General features: G+C 40.3%; 1 protein-coding gene across 1 annotated transcript; it reads right to left on the bottom strand.

The window, feature by feature from the left end:
- Positions 1-829: 829 nt before the first annotated feature.
- LOC118456000 (uncharacterized) lies at positions 830-8,917 on the bottom strand. The gene is made up of 6 exons (XM_087849642.1): positions 8,902-8,917; positions 6,563-6,622; positions 5,229-5,837; positions 3,722-5,023; positions 2,084-3,609; positions 830-1,144 (listed from the first exon to the last, which is right to left on the bottom strand). Exons 1-6 carry the CDS (start codon positions 8,915-8,917, stop codon positions 830-832), a joined length of 3,828 nt encoding a protein of 1,275 aa, XP_087705768.1.
- Positions 8,918-17,190: the final 8,273 nt, after the last annotated feature.

Below are 17,190 nucleotides of genomic sequence, written 5' to 3'. Positions count from 1 at the left end.
TGATTGCCAATAATGGACTGATATCCAAAGCAGATGATTTAGTCCAAATCAAATAATATCCTTTTACCTTTATCACTTCCAAGAATTGTTTCTGGATTCTTCTTTTGAGACTCTACCTTTACTTTTGATCTGGTTTGCTTGTGATCTGATCACAAACATGACAAAATCATAATACTTAAACACAAAATAGTGTATTTGTTTAGAGGTGTTTTCTGGTGGTTAATTAGCTTTACAACAAATGACGACGTATAACTTAGAAAACTAAATAATCCACTTCAAATAACCTCCATTAAAATGATCAAATGTTTATTTTTATGCATCTTTAGGCTTTCATGTTCTCAAGATCAATGTAGGAACCATAACTACATGTATTGATGATGATTGATGATCGATGGGTTTTCATTTGTTTGGTTGCTATGGTGATGCATAACGGGAGTCACGTGGGTGCTAGCGGTGACATTAAGAGGGCGTTGTCGGTCTGTCATTCACTGGTTTGATTTTGACAGAGAGGAGGGCTGGGTAGCTGTAGTTTTGTTGACCGCTGCACAACGAGTTTCCCCTTGTTGCTTCAGAGCCTGCGATGTTTAAAGAGTCTGAATCAGGAGCAGATCACGTTACTCTGTAAACTCTCAAAGCACTTTAATAAACAAGCAAGCAATTCCACCTCTCGCATTGTTGCGTAAAGTTGACAGCGTGTCAGGTAAAGAGGCGGGCTCCATCCCCGGCCTCTAGCACTGTGAAAGTCGCTACAATCAAGGACAAACAACAGATCCAATAGCTGCTGGATAAAGTAGAAATTATAAAAGTTTCTTCACAAAGGTTGTGTCTACTAAGGTTCAGGTGGTGAAGGCTCACAAGAAACCGAGACACAGCTCTCACAGAGCTCCTGGATGTCTTCATTATCCTTTAGAAAGTTACCAACAGCTGGATCTGTAGGATCTGAGTCCACAGTGAACAGAATCATGGTGAAGTCATTGACTCGAGAGCTGAATGCATCCTGGATGGTCTCTAACTCTCCCTTGTCTTCATCAGTGAGGGGAGCCACAGGTAGGACCAGGATGAAGGCATGGACACCCTCAGGATCACAGAGGGAGATACACCTGAGTGATTCCTCCATCACTGCCTCCTGAGGTTTTCCATATTTCTATTCTTTAAAAGCAAAAACCTTTATGAAAAACATGGAAAAATTCAAAAAACATGCAGATTGATTTTTTTTTTTTTTACGTCAGTTCAGCTGCTGAAAATTGTGGAATCATATTATTTGTTGTTACTTTATTGTCATGAACTAGCTGTGTGGAGGCAGATGAGGACCCAAACGCAAAACTCACGGAGACAGGAACTGAACTCAAAATCACTGCTTTATTGCAGGCCTTACAATGAAACAGAACTAAACTGGGAATGCTAACAGAAGACCGAGGGAACACAGAAAGACACACAGGTTCGGGGAGCAGACATTGACGACGCAACACTGAACTGAGGGAGACATGCACATAAATACACAGAGGGTTAACGAGGGAAGTGGGAGCACACGGGGAACACAGCTGACACAGATAATCGTAACGAGACAGGGCAGGAGTGAACACAACATGACGCATACTGACGAGAGACTGTCAAAGTAAAACAGGAAGTACACAGAGGTTCAGACAGGAGGAGAGAGAGCACAGACATAACGGGATGGGGAAAACATTAAATGAAACACAAGGAGGGGAAACGAGGGCTCACAGATACACAGAGGGGCACACAGGGGGTAATCAAATAAGGAACATCTTTAACAGAACCTAGGAACCACGGCATAAGGAACAAAATACAAAAATACAAGAAAACTAAGAATGCTGGGCCAACATGGCCCAGGACCATGACATTTATAAAGCTAAGAACCTTCTAACATACAATCAAACAAACTGGAGAACATGTAAAATAAAAAAGCCAAGAATGTGAACACAGCTACATGATGCACTGTGTATGAACGAGACCTGTAGATACTGCTGGGGTTACAGAACGATCAGTTTGTAATATCAGTGAATAATATTTATTGTTACAACAAAGAAGAACATCAGCTGATGGTACACTTCTTGACTTTTACCACGCTGAGGTCAAGATAATCATCCATTTCTTTTTGTTGTTTTTCTTTCAGGGTTTTGATTTCCTCTTCTTTTTTCTTTTCTTGGTCTTCTAATGTCTTGTACTCTTTGCTGTGTTCGTTCTGTTTCTGTCGCATTTCTGTCTCATGCTTATGCTTCAGAGCTTTCAGCTCCTCATCATGTTTTAACGTCAGAGTTTTGAGTTCTTTGTAATATTTTTCTCTGAACTCATTGAACTCTTCAGCTTGTTTTCTGGCCTCTTCATAAATCGTTTTCATGTTCCCCATTTTCTTCTTGTAGTTTTCCTCTAATTCTTTTCGCTCCTTCTCTTCTTGTTCTCTTTTGAGTCGATCTTCTTCTTTTCTTTTGTTTTCATATTTTTCTATTTCCTGTTTGTACTTTTCTCGAAGCTTCTTCAGTTTCTCTCTCTCCTTCTGACGTCTTAGTTCATCTTGATGCTGTTTTTCCCACCACTCTTTTCTTTCCTTCTCCCAAATCTCTCGTTTTTCTTTCATCTCTCTTTTAACCTTCTCCAGTTTTCTGTCAGTGATTTCCTTTTCCTTTGATTCTGACTTGATTTTTTTCTCCAGAGCTTCTCGTTCTTTTTCCCACTCCTGTTGTTGACGTTCTTCCTGCATTTTTCTTTTATTTTCTTCCTCGTCTCTAAGTTCTTCTTCTCTCTTCTGTTCTCTCTCAGATATTTTGATGTTTTTCTCCATTTCTTGAAGCTGCTTCTCTCTCTGTTTTCTCTCTTTTTCAGTCTCATCTCTCTGTTTTTCCATTCTTCTTTGCAGGCTCTTCTTTTCTTCCTGATGTCTCCTTTCAAGTTCTTCTCTTTCTCTCTGCATCTCTTCTTCTTTCTCCTTCAGGATCCTCTGCATTTCTTTCTGTATTGCAGTTTCAGCCTCTTGCAGCATCTCATTGGTGTAGAAGCTTCCCCCATTGTTCTTCACCATGGTGTCAATCTTTGTTATCAGCTCGCTGACTTGTGTACGGTTTTGTTTGTCACGGTTGTTGAACACATGGTATCTTCCTCCACAGTCAGAGATCAGCTTCTTGAAGGAATCATCACATTTTGTATCAATGTACTCATCAATGGTCTGATCATCAGCTTCCAGATCGTCTCCTCTGGTTAAAAGAATGACGGTGAAGTTTTCTGAATTCTTCCCAAAGAATTTCTTGATTAATTTTAATGTCTCCTTCTCCTCTGCTGTGAATCTGCCGATCTGTATCACCAACAAGAAGACGTGTGGTCCTGGAGCCAGAAGACTGACACATTTCATCAACTCCTCATGAACTTCATGTGACAGAGTTGTGTCAAAGAAACCAGGAGTGTCGACCACAGCAACAGGACGACCGTCCACTTCACCCTGTACTTTCTGACAGTATGTAGTTACTGCCTGTTGAGCTGATTCAGCTTTAAACTCTCTCCTTCCTAGAATTGTGTTTCCTGATGAGCTCTTTCCACAGCCAGTCTTTCCTATCAGGACAATCCTGAGAGGCTCTGTGTCCATGTTCTCATCATCACCTATGGAAGAAGTATGTATGGGGCTAAATTAGACTTAGGAGCTATTTTATTGATAATGAATAGCAGAGTATCACATTGAGAGAACAGTAAATATCAGTTACAGTTTACTTACCAGTGTCTGTGACCTTTGACCTCATCTCATTAAGCTCCTCCTGTAGAGAAATTATTTTTGTCTGCTGTTGTGAAATTTGATCCATTTTTCCGAATACAAATGTTGATGTTGTGTAACAGAATTGTTTGGTTTTGTCTGGTCTCATCTTTTCCACATGATTCAACAGTTCTGGGATCTGCTGTTTGTTCTTAATGTTGAGAACAACATATTGTCCTCTGTAAGTCTGACAGAGCTTCTGGATGTATTTGTCTTGTCTTACAAAGTTAATAACAGCTGGATCTGTAGGATCTGACTTGACAGTGAACAGAATCATGGTGAAGTCATTGACTCGAGAGCTGAATGTGTTCTGGATGGTCTCTAACTCTTCCTTGTCTTCATCAGTGAGGGGAGCCACAGGTAGGACCAGGATGAAGGCATGGACACCCTCAGGATCACAGAGGGAGATACACCTGAGTGATTCCTCCATCACTGCCTCCTGAGGTTTTCCATACAAGGCAGGCAGCTCCACCAGGGAAACCCAACGTCCACACACCTCTCCCTGATGTTTAACACACTCTGATGAGTTGGAGGCTGAATGAAGCTCAGTCTGACCTAAAATGGCCTTGGCTGCTGACGTCTTCCCTGCTCCTCTCCTCCCACACAGAACCAGGTTCAGACTGGACTTCAGATTGGGTTTAGCTTCTTCTTTTAACAGACCCAGGTTTAAAGATGGTTTGATGAGTTCTGATTCTATTCTTCTGATCTTTTCAGGTGGTTCTTTGATGTGTTCAGACTTTGGTCTGATGGTCTCTTCAGTGACTGTGAGGAATTTTCCTTTGTTCTCATGCACGATGTTCTCAATCTTCTCCATTAACTGTCTATGATCATTTTCAAACATGTTGTAGTGTCTACCTTCACAATCTCTAAGTAGAGAATTAACAGAACCTCCCATCTCCTCCTCATCTGTGATGATGACCATTGAGTGTTTAAAGGCATCTCCATTAAACACACTCAGATTCAAAATGAGAGTTTTTCTGCTCGGCATACTAAAATCAGAAGGTTTCACCATCAGCAGCAGAACATTTGGTCCAGGAGGACAGAGACTCACACAGCTCTTCATCTCTTCTCTCGCTGCTTTCAGAGACGGACTTAAGAAGTCGGGAGTTTTCACTACTGTTAAAGGTTTTCCTCTCCACTCTCCATCGAAAACTTGTCTGTCTGGAGAAAATCCTGAAAAATCGTAATTTTTCTTTACAATAAAGTTACAGATTTCTGTCTTCTTTGCTGAGTTTCCTCCAAACAGCAAAATGCAGAGTCTACGTCCTGTAAAGGAGCAAAGATACAAACAGGAAATTACTCTCAGACAGTCTGACTGATCCTAAAAGCCTTTTGGTCTTTCTTCCCTTTTTTCATCTTCAGTAAATGCTGCTTCATGTTTTTGGTGGATAGTTCCTTCTGAGCACTTTTCATAAGGTGTCCTAACTTTATGTTAAAATATCTACAGATAGAGTTTGGGTTTTTTACTTACCAACAGGCTGAGGATAATTCAAAGTAACAGGAGCTTCTTTTCTTTGTTCAGTGCTGGTGTGCTGACAGATCACATGTGTTCCATTGTTCATTTCTACAATGCGTTCCATGTTTTCTAGTAACTCCCGAATGTTGAGGTTGTCAAGCTGCAGTGACTTCTTATTACATCTTTGTATCATTTCCTGTATAGGTGTATGATACATGACACTATGCCGTAAACCTGGACGCCTCTCTCTGGGTGGTGATATCAGAACCAGTGAATGATCAAAGGAATGATCACTGAAGAAGTTCAGGACTCTGCAGAGTCTCGTTTTTTGATGCTCAGTGAAGTCCTTAGGCTGTAGAACCAGCAGGAACACATGAGGTCCAGGATCAAAGAGCCTCACACAGTTTTTCACATGTTCCTTTAATTTGTCCTCTGAGATTTTTAGGTGAAGCAGATCTGGAGTGTTGATGAGAAATATTTCTTTCCCTTGAATGTGTCCACTGACTCTCACACATCGGTCCAGTTCTTCCTCAGGGTTGAACTTGTTCTCTCCCAGTATAAAGTTCCCCACTGAGCTCCTCTCAGACCAGCTGTTCCCCAGCAGGACAGCTCTGAGCTCAGACACTGAAATGACAGCAAACACAAACACTGAACAAAGAATCTTTCAAAGTTAATACAAGCAGCAACAACATTATATCATAAGTTGTAATTTATTTTTAATAAGTTTTCCCCTGTAACCGTTGAGTTTTAATTATTGAAAATTTGTTCTCTTGTTTAAATATGTGTTATTTTTTCTAGTATTTATGGACCATTACTGGACCATAGATATATATTCATATATGAGAATACTACATAAAGTTTAAAAATTGACCTCTATTAAAAGCTCAGTTTTAAATCTACAGTATCAGAATCTGAAGACCAATTTTTTTTTTCTTGTTTGGCACAATTTTATTTCTATAATCTCTTTTGAGCATCATTGTCACAGAATGCATCAGTTTCAATAAATTGCACCAACTTCATGTCTGTGGCATAGAGCTACATAAACAAACACTGGTATCCTGAATGTTTGATCTGTTAACATGAAGTTAAGGAGACATTTGCTGTAACCTCTCCCAGAAATGACCCCCAAAAGTTTACATAAAATAGTTTTCTTCACTTTTCTATACATTATATGAGCTTTAAATGTAAAGAGAGAAAGCAGAATCCGTGCAATAGGGGTTTTCATTATTCCAAACAGGCTTCACACTTCCTGCTATATTTTGTCTTCACCTCCTTCTGTCTAATGTGTTCCACCTTAAATTGCCCAGTTAAAGTTTGCTTTAAACATAATATTTTCTTTAAAAACTCACTGGTGGGTGGCAGAAGTTTGATGCTGTTCCTGCGACGTCTGGGAAAAGTGTCTTGTGGTTCTGCAAAGATAAAGAAATACATAACTCTCCTTTTATTATTATTAGTAGTAGTTTATGCATTGAGACGTGTTATCCTGCAATGACTAAATCAGATGGAACAAAGCACTTTTAATGTCAACGGCTGACTGCATGAACAGATCACATTAGTTCTGGGAAAGATTATTAAACATGACTGTTAATTTTCAGAAAATACATTCTGACATTCTCACTACCTAATTTATAGCCAAAATATTCACTCACTGTCTCTGTACTGTTTCGCTAGCTTAGCTTAGCTTGTAGCCAACTCGTTAGCACCATGGCTTCTTCACCTGTCCCTCCTGCACTTTCCTGCTCATTGTGTCAGATGTTTAGTTACTCCCCGGCCTCCTTTAGCAGTAATGATATCTGTAACACATGCAGCATATTTGCAGCTCTGGAGGCCAGGATTACTGAATTGGAGACTCGGCTTCACACCCTTCATTCACCCGTAGCTAGCCAGGCCCCTGTAGCTGGTGCAGCCGAAGAGAGCGTAGGCCCCGCTAGCTGTTCTCCGGCAGACCCCAAGCAGCTGGGGAAAGAGGGCAGCTGGGTGACGGTGAGGAGGAAGCATAGTCTTAAAAAGAAGCCCCAGGTACACCACCAACCTGGTCCCCTCCCCAATCAGACCAGGAGTGACATGTTTAGCCGCATGTTCTCCTTAAATTGCTGGCTGTCTGAGTGGTGTCCCAGAAACAATGTGGGCTTCATAGATAATTGGCAAACCTTCTGGAGGAAACCTGGTCTTGTTAGGCATCCATCCCACTTTGGATGGAGCAGTTCTCATTTCTAGAAATATAGACAAATTTATTAAACCCCCCAAAATATGACTATCCTGAGTTGGGACCAGGAAGCAGAGTTGCAGTCTTACACGCCTCTCTGCAGCTTCTCTCCTCCTGCTACCCCCCCAAAAACCCATCTCCACAGAGACTGTGTCAGCTCCCAAAAAGACAAAAAACAAACTAAAAACCAGCAACAAACAACTTAAACATAAACAATCACAAAGAAAGAACAATACAGCATCCACATTTTAACCAAAGAGTAAAACAGTGAAATGTGGATTATTAAATATTAGGTCCTCTCCTCCAAGTCTCTGTTAGTACATGACTTAATAATTGATCAACAAATCGATTTACTCTGCCTTACAGAAACCTGGTTGCAGCAGGATGATTATGTTAGTTTAAATGAATCAACACCCCCGAGTCATTTTAACTACCAGAAATCTCAAAGTACAGGCCGAGGGGGAGGTGTGGCAGCAATTTTTCACACCAGCCTTTTAATCAACCAAAGACCCAGACAGACTTTTAATTCATTTGAAAGCCTGATGCTTAACCTCGTCCACCCCAGCTGTAAAACTCAGAAACCAGTCTTACTTGTTATCATCTATTATCCACCTGGGCCTTACACAGAGCTTCTGTCTGATTTCTCAGACTTTTTATCTGATTTAGTTCTCAGCTCAGATAAAATAATTATTGTGGGTGATTTTAACATCCATTTAGATGCTAAAAATGACAGCCTCAACATGGCATTTAATCTGTTATTAGACTCAATTGACTTCTCTCAAACTGTAAAAGAACCCACCCACCACTTTAATCACACTCTAGATCTTGTTTTACCTATGGCATAGAAACTGAACATATAACAGTGTTTCCTGAAAACCCTCTCCTGTCTGATAATTTCCTGATAACATTTACATTTACAATAATTGATTACACAGCAGTGGAGAGTAGACTTTATCACAGTAGATGTCTTTCTGAAAGCGCTGTAACTAAGTTTAAGAAAGACATCTACTGTAATCCACCACTGTTATCATCTTCAATGCCCTGTACCAACATAGAGCAGAGCAGCTATCTGAACGCTGCTCCAGAGGTCGATTATCTTGTTAATAATTTTACCTCCTCACTACGTACGACTCTGGATACTGTAGCTCCGGTGAAAACTAAGGTCTCTAATCAGAAGTACCTGACTCCGTGGTATAATTCTCAAACACGTAGCCTAAAGCAGATGACTCGTAAGCTGGAGAGGAAAAGGCGTGTCACAAATTTAGAGGATCATCATTTAGCCTGGAGAAATAGTTTGTTGCTTTATAAGAAAGCCCTCCTCAAAGCCACGTCGTTTATCCTCTAATAATCACTTTTTCTTCATTTTTTTCACATTTCTCCAAACCGGAGAAACCAAGAAACAATTAAATTATTGTCAAAAAGTGCTTGTAGAGGGAGGTAACTCACAGTTACTGCATGTAAGTGTGACAAAGTAAGACTCACCAAATGCTGCTGCCATGCTGTCATTCAGCTGCAGAACTCACTGACTGTGGAGTTAAAAAGAAAAAACAACAATGACAGAGAAAACTGTTTGTTTTTCATGTTTGAACCTCTGACATCGAAGGAGTTTTGCACAGACGGTGCTGGATACAGACACTTGGATGGTTATGTAAATATTCACAACAAAGCGAACAAAAACTAGTCTTCAGAAGCATGACTGCCTGTAAAACATGGCAGAAAGTCCCTTTCAGACTGTTGTTCACTTTAAGGTGAATGAAAGTACTCTCAATGAATCATATTCGGTTCTTCCAAATGAACTCTCCTTATTTGAGTCAAGAATAAAGTTGGGGGGGGGTTCAAACTGAAATCCAAAACTTTTCCGTTTGAGTGTCTAGTGACGATCATCCACCCTTATTTCAGCATTTACTTAGTGGGTTATTCTCAGTTTCATTTGGCCATGTTGCTATCATTAGTTACAAAGAAACCTGATCTCTATCTAATATTACAGACTATCTGCAGGTCAAAGATATGACTGTTTTTCAGCAATAAATACTTCATTTGTCAGTGTCTCGAAAATCTCATTTAAAGGATTTGCACATGTCATCATATACCCAACACATATAAGTTCTATAGAGTCTTGTTAATGACCTACTAATGTTCTTCAGGTGTGTTGCAGCAGAGAGACATTTAAAAGTTTCAGGACACCGGCCCTCGAGGACTGGAGTTTGATTTGATGTGATTTGATATACCTTTATTAGTCCCACAAGAGGAAATTTCATAAGGCTGCCGACCTATTGCACACAATGGCGGCGCCATCTTACCCTCCGACCATACATACATTACACAAAACATCACATGGGGAAGACAGGTCAGAGAGGTATAACAATGGAAAATGCACAACATGAGGAAAGATGAGGAGAAAAAATAACTCCCCCCAGACTGAGCTCCAACAGGGAGATCAGTTTGAGAACAGAAAAAAAACACCAATGCACATGAAAAAACTCTTAATACACCAAAGAAACACATGACAAGCAACAGGGGTGGGTAAAGGGTGAGAGACAGCTGAATTAGACAGTACATCCGGGCCTGCGTGCGCTGGTCTCCTTGATCCACCGTCAGCATCGGAGGGGAATAAGCGTCGAAGGCATTTGGAAAGGGAGGGGGGATGAGTGTGTGCATATCAGTGTATATGTATGTGTGTGCGTGTCCAGAGTTCAGCTGAGACAGTGTCCTTCGCCCTGCTGGGCTAAGTAAACAGTCTTCCAGCCAACCCAGGTGGCCTTGCATGGAATGGGAAGGAACAGACTAAACACAATCGTTATCAGGGTGTTGTTTTTCGGTTCCAGCCTTGAGACCACAGCTGGCGCCCAAGGGGTATCCGCATGAAGTGATGGTGCTTTTTACTTTAGTGCGAACAGCTCATATGAATTTCAAAGCAGTTCTACTGTCCAACACTGGTCTCTCAATCTCCCGTTGGAGAGCCGCGAGCTTTGCCATACTTGCGTTCTGTGATGTTGTCATTTCTTGTGCTCAAGGAGCCGATTCTGAGAACTCACGGCAGTGTGCCTCCCCGAGATGTCATCCAATTTACGCCCAGAGATGTTATTCCGAGCTAGCCCTTCCGAGATGTATCCAGTCTGCAGTCAGAGATCTTATTCTGAGTATTCACAGCAGCCGTAGCCTCTCCAAGATCTTATCCGTGCTGCACTCAATGAGTCCATTTTGAGAAACTCACGCCTCGTCCCATCATTCGAATCCCAGCGGGCAGCCTTGTGGGGGTTTGAACATCTGGTTCCGCTTCCTTAATTCTTCGATAAGTCAGGGCCAAGCCGCATCCGATCAGCAAGAACCCTGTTATCATGGTTCCGAATAGGTAGATATCTTCAGCACTCAGGCTCACCCGAGCCCAGACTTCTCGTTGAGAGGGGGTGTCAATTGCATTTAGGGACCAGTTGATCCAATCCATAATTCCTCTTTTAGGTTTTAGAGAACAGACTGTGAGAGAGTGTTCCAGGGAAAAGTAATACAAAAAACACGAGACTAGACAAGGACATAAGAGGCTAAGCAGGGAAGCTAAGGGAGAGGAGAAAAGTGCGACTGCCTTTGTCAAGAGCAAGAGCAGAATGTGACATCCCTGCCATAGAGCAGAAACCCACCCCAACTCCATCCCCCCTCCTTTGTGGGGTTTTCAGTCTCAGGATGTTTGTGTGTATTACTTCTAGTCTATGTACCCACCTTGTTTTTCTTGTGCTACAGCTCTCTGGTCACACCACCTGTGTCACGCTCTGACTCCTGGGAAGGATTTCAGTATCACACCTGCCTGCCCTCTTTCCACTGTTTTGTACTGGATCCCTTTTAACTCAGGCCAGCCCAGCATCACTCTCTTCAGCTGACCCAGACCTTCAGCTGCTCCTCAAAGTGTCGCCAACTCTGCCTGCAACATGAGTCATATTCATCTTTCCTCTGTCATCAAATACATGCTTAACTGCATCTGCATGCACATCCAACAGCAATGTCGAGTACCCCTGACCATCACTGCCGAGGTCATAAATAAAACCTCCAGATTTGCATATACGAGAACTCTGAGAGGTCAGGTTACTCTCTAATATTTGTTCCCACCTAGCTTAGAGGCTTTACTTGATGAGTTTGCGTCTGTTCAAATTAAACAAGGTAACAAGAAGTCTGTGTTTATCTGTATACAGTGAATGTTATCTACTCTGTGGTCAATGTTCACTTTTTCCAAACGTTATCATTTTCTTCTTTTTGCATGCTGTTACTCATCGACTCACAGGGCGTGATACACATCACATTTACTTTATATCTAACTGCAGGTCAAAGGTCGGCTTTATTAATGTGAATGTGAGTTAATGATTTAAAAAGGGCCCTTTCTGAATATTCTCTGCTATCAGTTTTATGTTCGTAGATAATCTGAGACTAAGACTTATGAACCTTTTTAAAGATTAATACAAAAGTTTCAGATGTTGGTGCAGAAGAGAAAATTATGGCTACGGTCACAAAAATAAAAAAAAATACTTAAATACATAAAAAGAGAAAAATACAGCAATTCATAATGGAATAAGCACACGATGTCATTCAAGTTGGGTTTTTTTGTTTTTTTACTACAGACTAACAGGAGGTCACACAGGTCACAGTGAGTGTTACATTACTGTTACTCAGATATATACCACGTATCGTATTTATTACTCTGATGTCCACAAACTGATGAAAAGAAGGAAAGTATCCATAACTGTGATGAAAGCAAATAAAAACACACCAGATGGGACATGACTGTCTGAAACTTTCTGAAAACCAAATGTTATTTTGACGGGCTCCAGGTTATTAACATGAATAGAAGCTGCACTAATACACACAGATCTACATTTACAAAGTTAATGTTCTTACAGTTAAATATTATACTTTTATTATTGAATTTTTTATTGCTCCTAACATTATGGCTGCAATTAAATTCATCGTCCCTGGACTTTAGACTCTCCGCTCTTGAACAAAAATGCCCGGCTGGATTAAAAGTGTTACTTTATTAAAATCTGAACAAATTTAAAACAGACGAGCTTTTTGACATAAAATTTTTAAAAAAATCATTTCTCTGGATTTTTGTCTTTGAGATCAAACGTTACAAACAGAACCGCAGAGATCCTGCAATCTGTGCATGAACTGATTTTAGTTGTTATTATTGATCAGGTCATCCTGCAGATCTTACCTGAGCTGTGTGTCTGTGACATCACTGTGCTGGGAACAGAATTCATGCTGACTCTTCAGGTCTTTTAGCTAAAAACAGTCGTCTTTATTCGTTATTCGTTATTCCACACGTTTCCTGCGACATCTCTTCAAAGTGAAAGCTCACCTGTAACAAAGTCTTCTCAGCAGAGTGGGCGGAACTCTTCATTGCTGACATCACTGAGACACCTGAACACCTGAGTCAATGTTTAACCTGTAACACCTCAACGGAAACTGAGATTGAGAAATTTTACCTCGGAGTTATTTTTTTCTCAGGACATGTCCTTCAACGCACATATTAAACAAATATGTAAGACTGCTTTCTTCCATTTGCACAACATCTCTAAAATTAGAAATATCCTGTCTCAGAGTGACGCTGAAAAACTAGTTCATGCATTTATTACTTCCAGGCTGGACGACTGTAATTCATTATTATCAGGAAGTCCTAAAAACTCACTGAAAAGCCTTCAGCTAATCCAAAATGCTGCAGCAAGAGTCCTGACAGAGACTAGAAAGAGAGAGCAGATTTCTCCTGTTTTGGCTTCCTGTTAAATCCAGAATTCAAAATCCTGCTCCTCACATACAAGGTCTTAAATAATCAGGCCCCATCTTATCTTAATGACCTTGTAGTACCATATCACCCTATTAGAGCACTTCGCTCCCGCTCTGCAGGCCTACTTGTTGTTCCTAGAGTATTTAAAAGTAGAATGGGAGGCAGAGCCTTCAGTTTTCAGGCCCCTCTTCTGTGGAACCAGCTTCCAGTTTGGATTCAGGAGACAGACACTATCTCTACTTTTAAGATTAGGCTTAAAACTTTCCTTTTTGCTAAAGCATATAGTTAGGGCTGGACCAGGTGACCCTGAATCCTCCCTTAGTTATGCTGCAATAGACGTAGGCTGCCGGGGGATTCCCATGATGCATTGAGTTTTTCTTCTCCAGTCACCTTTCTCGCTCACTATGTGTTAACAGACCTCTCTGCATTGAATCATATCTGTTATTAACCTCTGTTTCTCTTCCACAGCATGTCTTTATCCTGTCTTCCTTCTCTCACCCCAACCAATCACAGCAGATGGCCCCGCCCCTCCCTGAGCCTGTTTCTGCTGGAGGTTTCTTCCTGTTAAAAGGGAGTTTTTCCTTCCCACTGTCGCCAAAGTGCTGCTCATAGGGGGTCATTTCTCTGTATATATTATTGTAGGGTCTACCTTATGATATAAAGCACCGTAAGCAACTGTTGTTGTGATTTGGTGCTGTGTAAATAAAACTAAATTGAAAGTGAAAGAGCAGCAACTATCCCAAAGGAAAGAATGAAACAAGATCGTCAGACAGATGACTTTGTTATTAAGTGTATTTGATCACTTTGCTCAGTTATCATTGAATAATGTTTACTTGCCACTGTGGTGAAACAACCTCAGAAGCAAATTATAACTCCGACATGCGCGTGCATGTGGCGCTCAGCTCCCTGGACAAACACCACAACACCCTCTGAGTGCTTCCTGCTCCACAGCAGTGTCTTCATGTCCCTGGACGTTCATGTTGGTGCAGTGGTCCTGGATACAAACCTACTTATTGGCTCAGGTGTTTCTATGTGCAGTTTGCAGGTCTGCCTGTGCCAGTCCTAATGTTGCTGAGTGTTGGTCTGATGCTCTTACACTGAAGATAACAAACTCATTCACATACAGTAAGGTGATGATAAACTGCAGTCATACTTTTGTCTTGATTTTAAACAACATTTTTCAGATATTTGCTTCAGTTTTTATTGCTAACATTGAACTGTAATCTGTGTACTTTTTATTTCTTATTGGGTGTAGTTTACCGTTGTGGCCACTAGATGGCGCACACTACGTGTTTAAAGTGAGTGAAAATCAAGCAGTTTTTGCTCCTCACTTAAATACTTTGGACAGAGAGACTTATTCCAGTGTTTAAACACTCAGTTTAAACACTTGGTGTATTTTCTATCTTGTATTATCAATTAAATCTGAGTTTCGCAAATCACTGAATTTTGGTTTTTTTTATGCTTGTGTCCTAACTTGTATGAAACCTCTGACAAAGCACTAAAACCTGCTTTGGGTTAAGTTCCTGCTGCAGTTTGTTTCCAGCATCATATTTTAAAATGACACACAAACTTTCAGAAGAATAAAAGAACACCAGGATCGGCTCTGCAGCCTCTCCTGCTCTTACTATAACTGACCAGAATATGAAATGACTATTTTGGGGCTTAAGCTGTCACATCACTGTTATTGTGGTGTTAATATGGGCTGATGGAAACGTCAGAGGTGGAAAAGCTGCTGGTTAAACAAAAGAAAAGCCAAAAGATAAACAAAGTTAGCAGACTTTGTTTCCTCTCAGGCTGGTAATCTGTTTAATACTGGCTGATAATCCAATCCAACCATTCGGTGCACCAACGACATCATCTTCTTCAAAACTCTTCACCTGTCCCTCTGGCTGCAAACTGTGACAACAGGAGTCGTTTAATTTTCCTCTTTTCAGCCCAAACGTTCCTCTGCTGCTTTAATCATCTCCCAGTTTATTTGGTTGAGATGTTTGACTAAAAATAAATAAATAATATTTTTAAATATTAGCTTTTTAAATCTATATTTGAAGATCAGCTGCTGAGAAAAGACCTGCAGCTGTGATCAGCTGTAAACATCTGCTTTGGTTGAAAATGTAAACTATGGATCAGGCATGAAGAGAGTGAAAGGTCAACAGAGACTTTGTTTTAATGTATAAAGTTTGTTCCCTTGTTAATCATCCAGACTGTAAACTGCCTTTTTACCCTGTGTGCAGGAGCAATTACTGAGTTATTCGTTTATTCTTATACGTCACATCTTTAAGAGAAGTTTTTTACTGAAAAACACCAAAATCAGGTTCATGCTCCAGTATTTAGAACTTTCTTCACAGACTGACAGATAAATATCATCTTTTTAATCTCATATTGCATTTTACTTTAGATACTGGTCATGTTTATTCTTCTCTCTCTTAAATAAACATAAATACATTGTTGGTTTCAAATGCAGCTGCAGTTAAACCAACAGTTCTTTCTTCAGTCTGCATTCACAAACCCCAGAAGGTATTTAAAAAGCACAAGGAGCAGTATGTATATTTGAGTATGCTGTGTATCGTCTGTCCAGATGTCTGAGACCACACAGAAAATCATTCAAATTTAATAAAACATTGAAGTCATCAGACAGTGTTAGAAACATTCAAACCTGGTAAGATTTGAGTTTCTCTGTCAGCCGTCACGTCTCTGCTGTTAACTTCCTCAGCTGCACCCAGAGGACACTTTGATCCACTCACCAGAGACTTTATCAATCCTCAGTCTTTATTCTTCCAGCAGAAAATTGTTTCTATGTGATGATGATTCATCAGAACGCAGTGAAAAGGAGCTCAGCATCAGCATCAGGCCACGGCTTGACTGGAGGTATGAAGCTCGTTTAAAATCTTTCGATGGTGTAACAGGGTCACAAATCACATCTTGTTATAATTACACAAAATCTAAACCCCCAAACCGTTCCTTGTATACCTGACTTTTAGGACCTCCAAGCCTGTAGTTATGTTCATTATCAGTTAGAGCCCCTCCTCATTCTTTTCTTCTTCTTCTTTGGTGCAACCCTATAAATACAGTGTACCCCTTTGGCCTTTCCTCTTTTCTACAATTCCCCTGTGGGAGAGGAGCTGGAGTGGGCAAATGATTTACTTGGAGGCCTTTCTTTCTTTTACCTTTTTTATCAGACACAGCGCAGAATCACACCAGTTACACTGGAAACAAACTTGCTCCCTGATGTTTTGGTTTCCACTCTATAAAAATATTATTTTACCATAATAACAACAAATATCATGATGTTGAACCAGCTGACAAATGTGTCATGTGCTTTTTAGAGAAATGTAGTTCTGCCTGATACAGTTTGCCTGCTTTAACTACTGATTCCTTTTCAGTGCTGCATTACAGAGACATGCAGACATAACTATTCGCTCTTTAATTGTAAAAAGACTTGAAGTGAGGAAAAACAATAAAATAAGTAAACATTTTATTTTTGTAGATGTCTAATAACAGCTTTGTAATCCTCAATTGTTATTAAATATTTATTTTATCTAAATAAATAACTGCTGACAGATGTTAATTCATTGCAATAATGACAAAAAGTCTGGATTTTGCTACTTTTACTCTAAAAATGATTTTTTTTTAAAAAGGGAGTAAAATAAACAGATTAACATAAAACGTTTGAATTACATAAAAACGTATTTTTGCACAAATCTTCAGCTTCTGTGATTCAAAGTGAAGGTTTGCTGCCCTCCTGCGACTGAAGGAGCTCACACACCCACGCTGCCTTCACGACACGTAGAAACTCGGACATCTCAGCTTCGTTTTACTAACAATTCGGATGATAATCTCCCACCGATTATAATGATCTTTAGTAAAATCACTATTTAGATTTTCTTCCTTTGATCTGTTAACGTCACCGTTGTTCTTTTAACGGTAAAACGTGAAATACACACAGCGTGTCCTCCGGTCGCTCCCAGTCTCCGATCTCCTATTTAACCCCAGCCCATGAACGCAGC

The sequence above is a fragment of the Neolamprologus brichardi genome, chromosome 12 (genome assembly GCF_056152115.1).
Source record: "Neolamprologus brichardi isolate AB-2024 chromosome 12, ASM5615211v1, whole genome shotgun sequence".
Lineage (NCBI taxonomy): Eukaryota > Metazoa > Chordata > Actinopteri > Cichliformes > Cichlidae > Neolamprologus > Neolamprologus brichardi.
Note: the sequence above shows the minus strand (reverse complement) of the source record. Positions and strands in the feature narration are given on the sequence as shown.

Bases quoted from the DNA above. Each gene is read 5' to 3' on its own strand.
- LOC118456000 (XM_087849642.1), bottom strand. The intron at 3,610-3,721 runs GTAAGTAAACTG...CTTCTTCCATAG, and splicing joins GTCAAAGGTCACAGACACTG to GTGATGATGAGAACATGGAC. The intron at 1,145-2,083 runs GTAAAAGTCAAG...TTTAAAGAATAG, and splicing joins ATTATCTTGACCTCAGCGTG to AAATATGGAAAACCTCAGGA.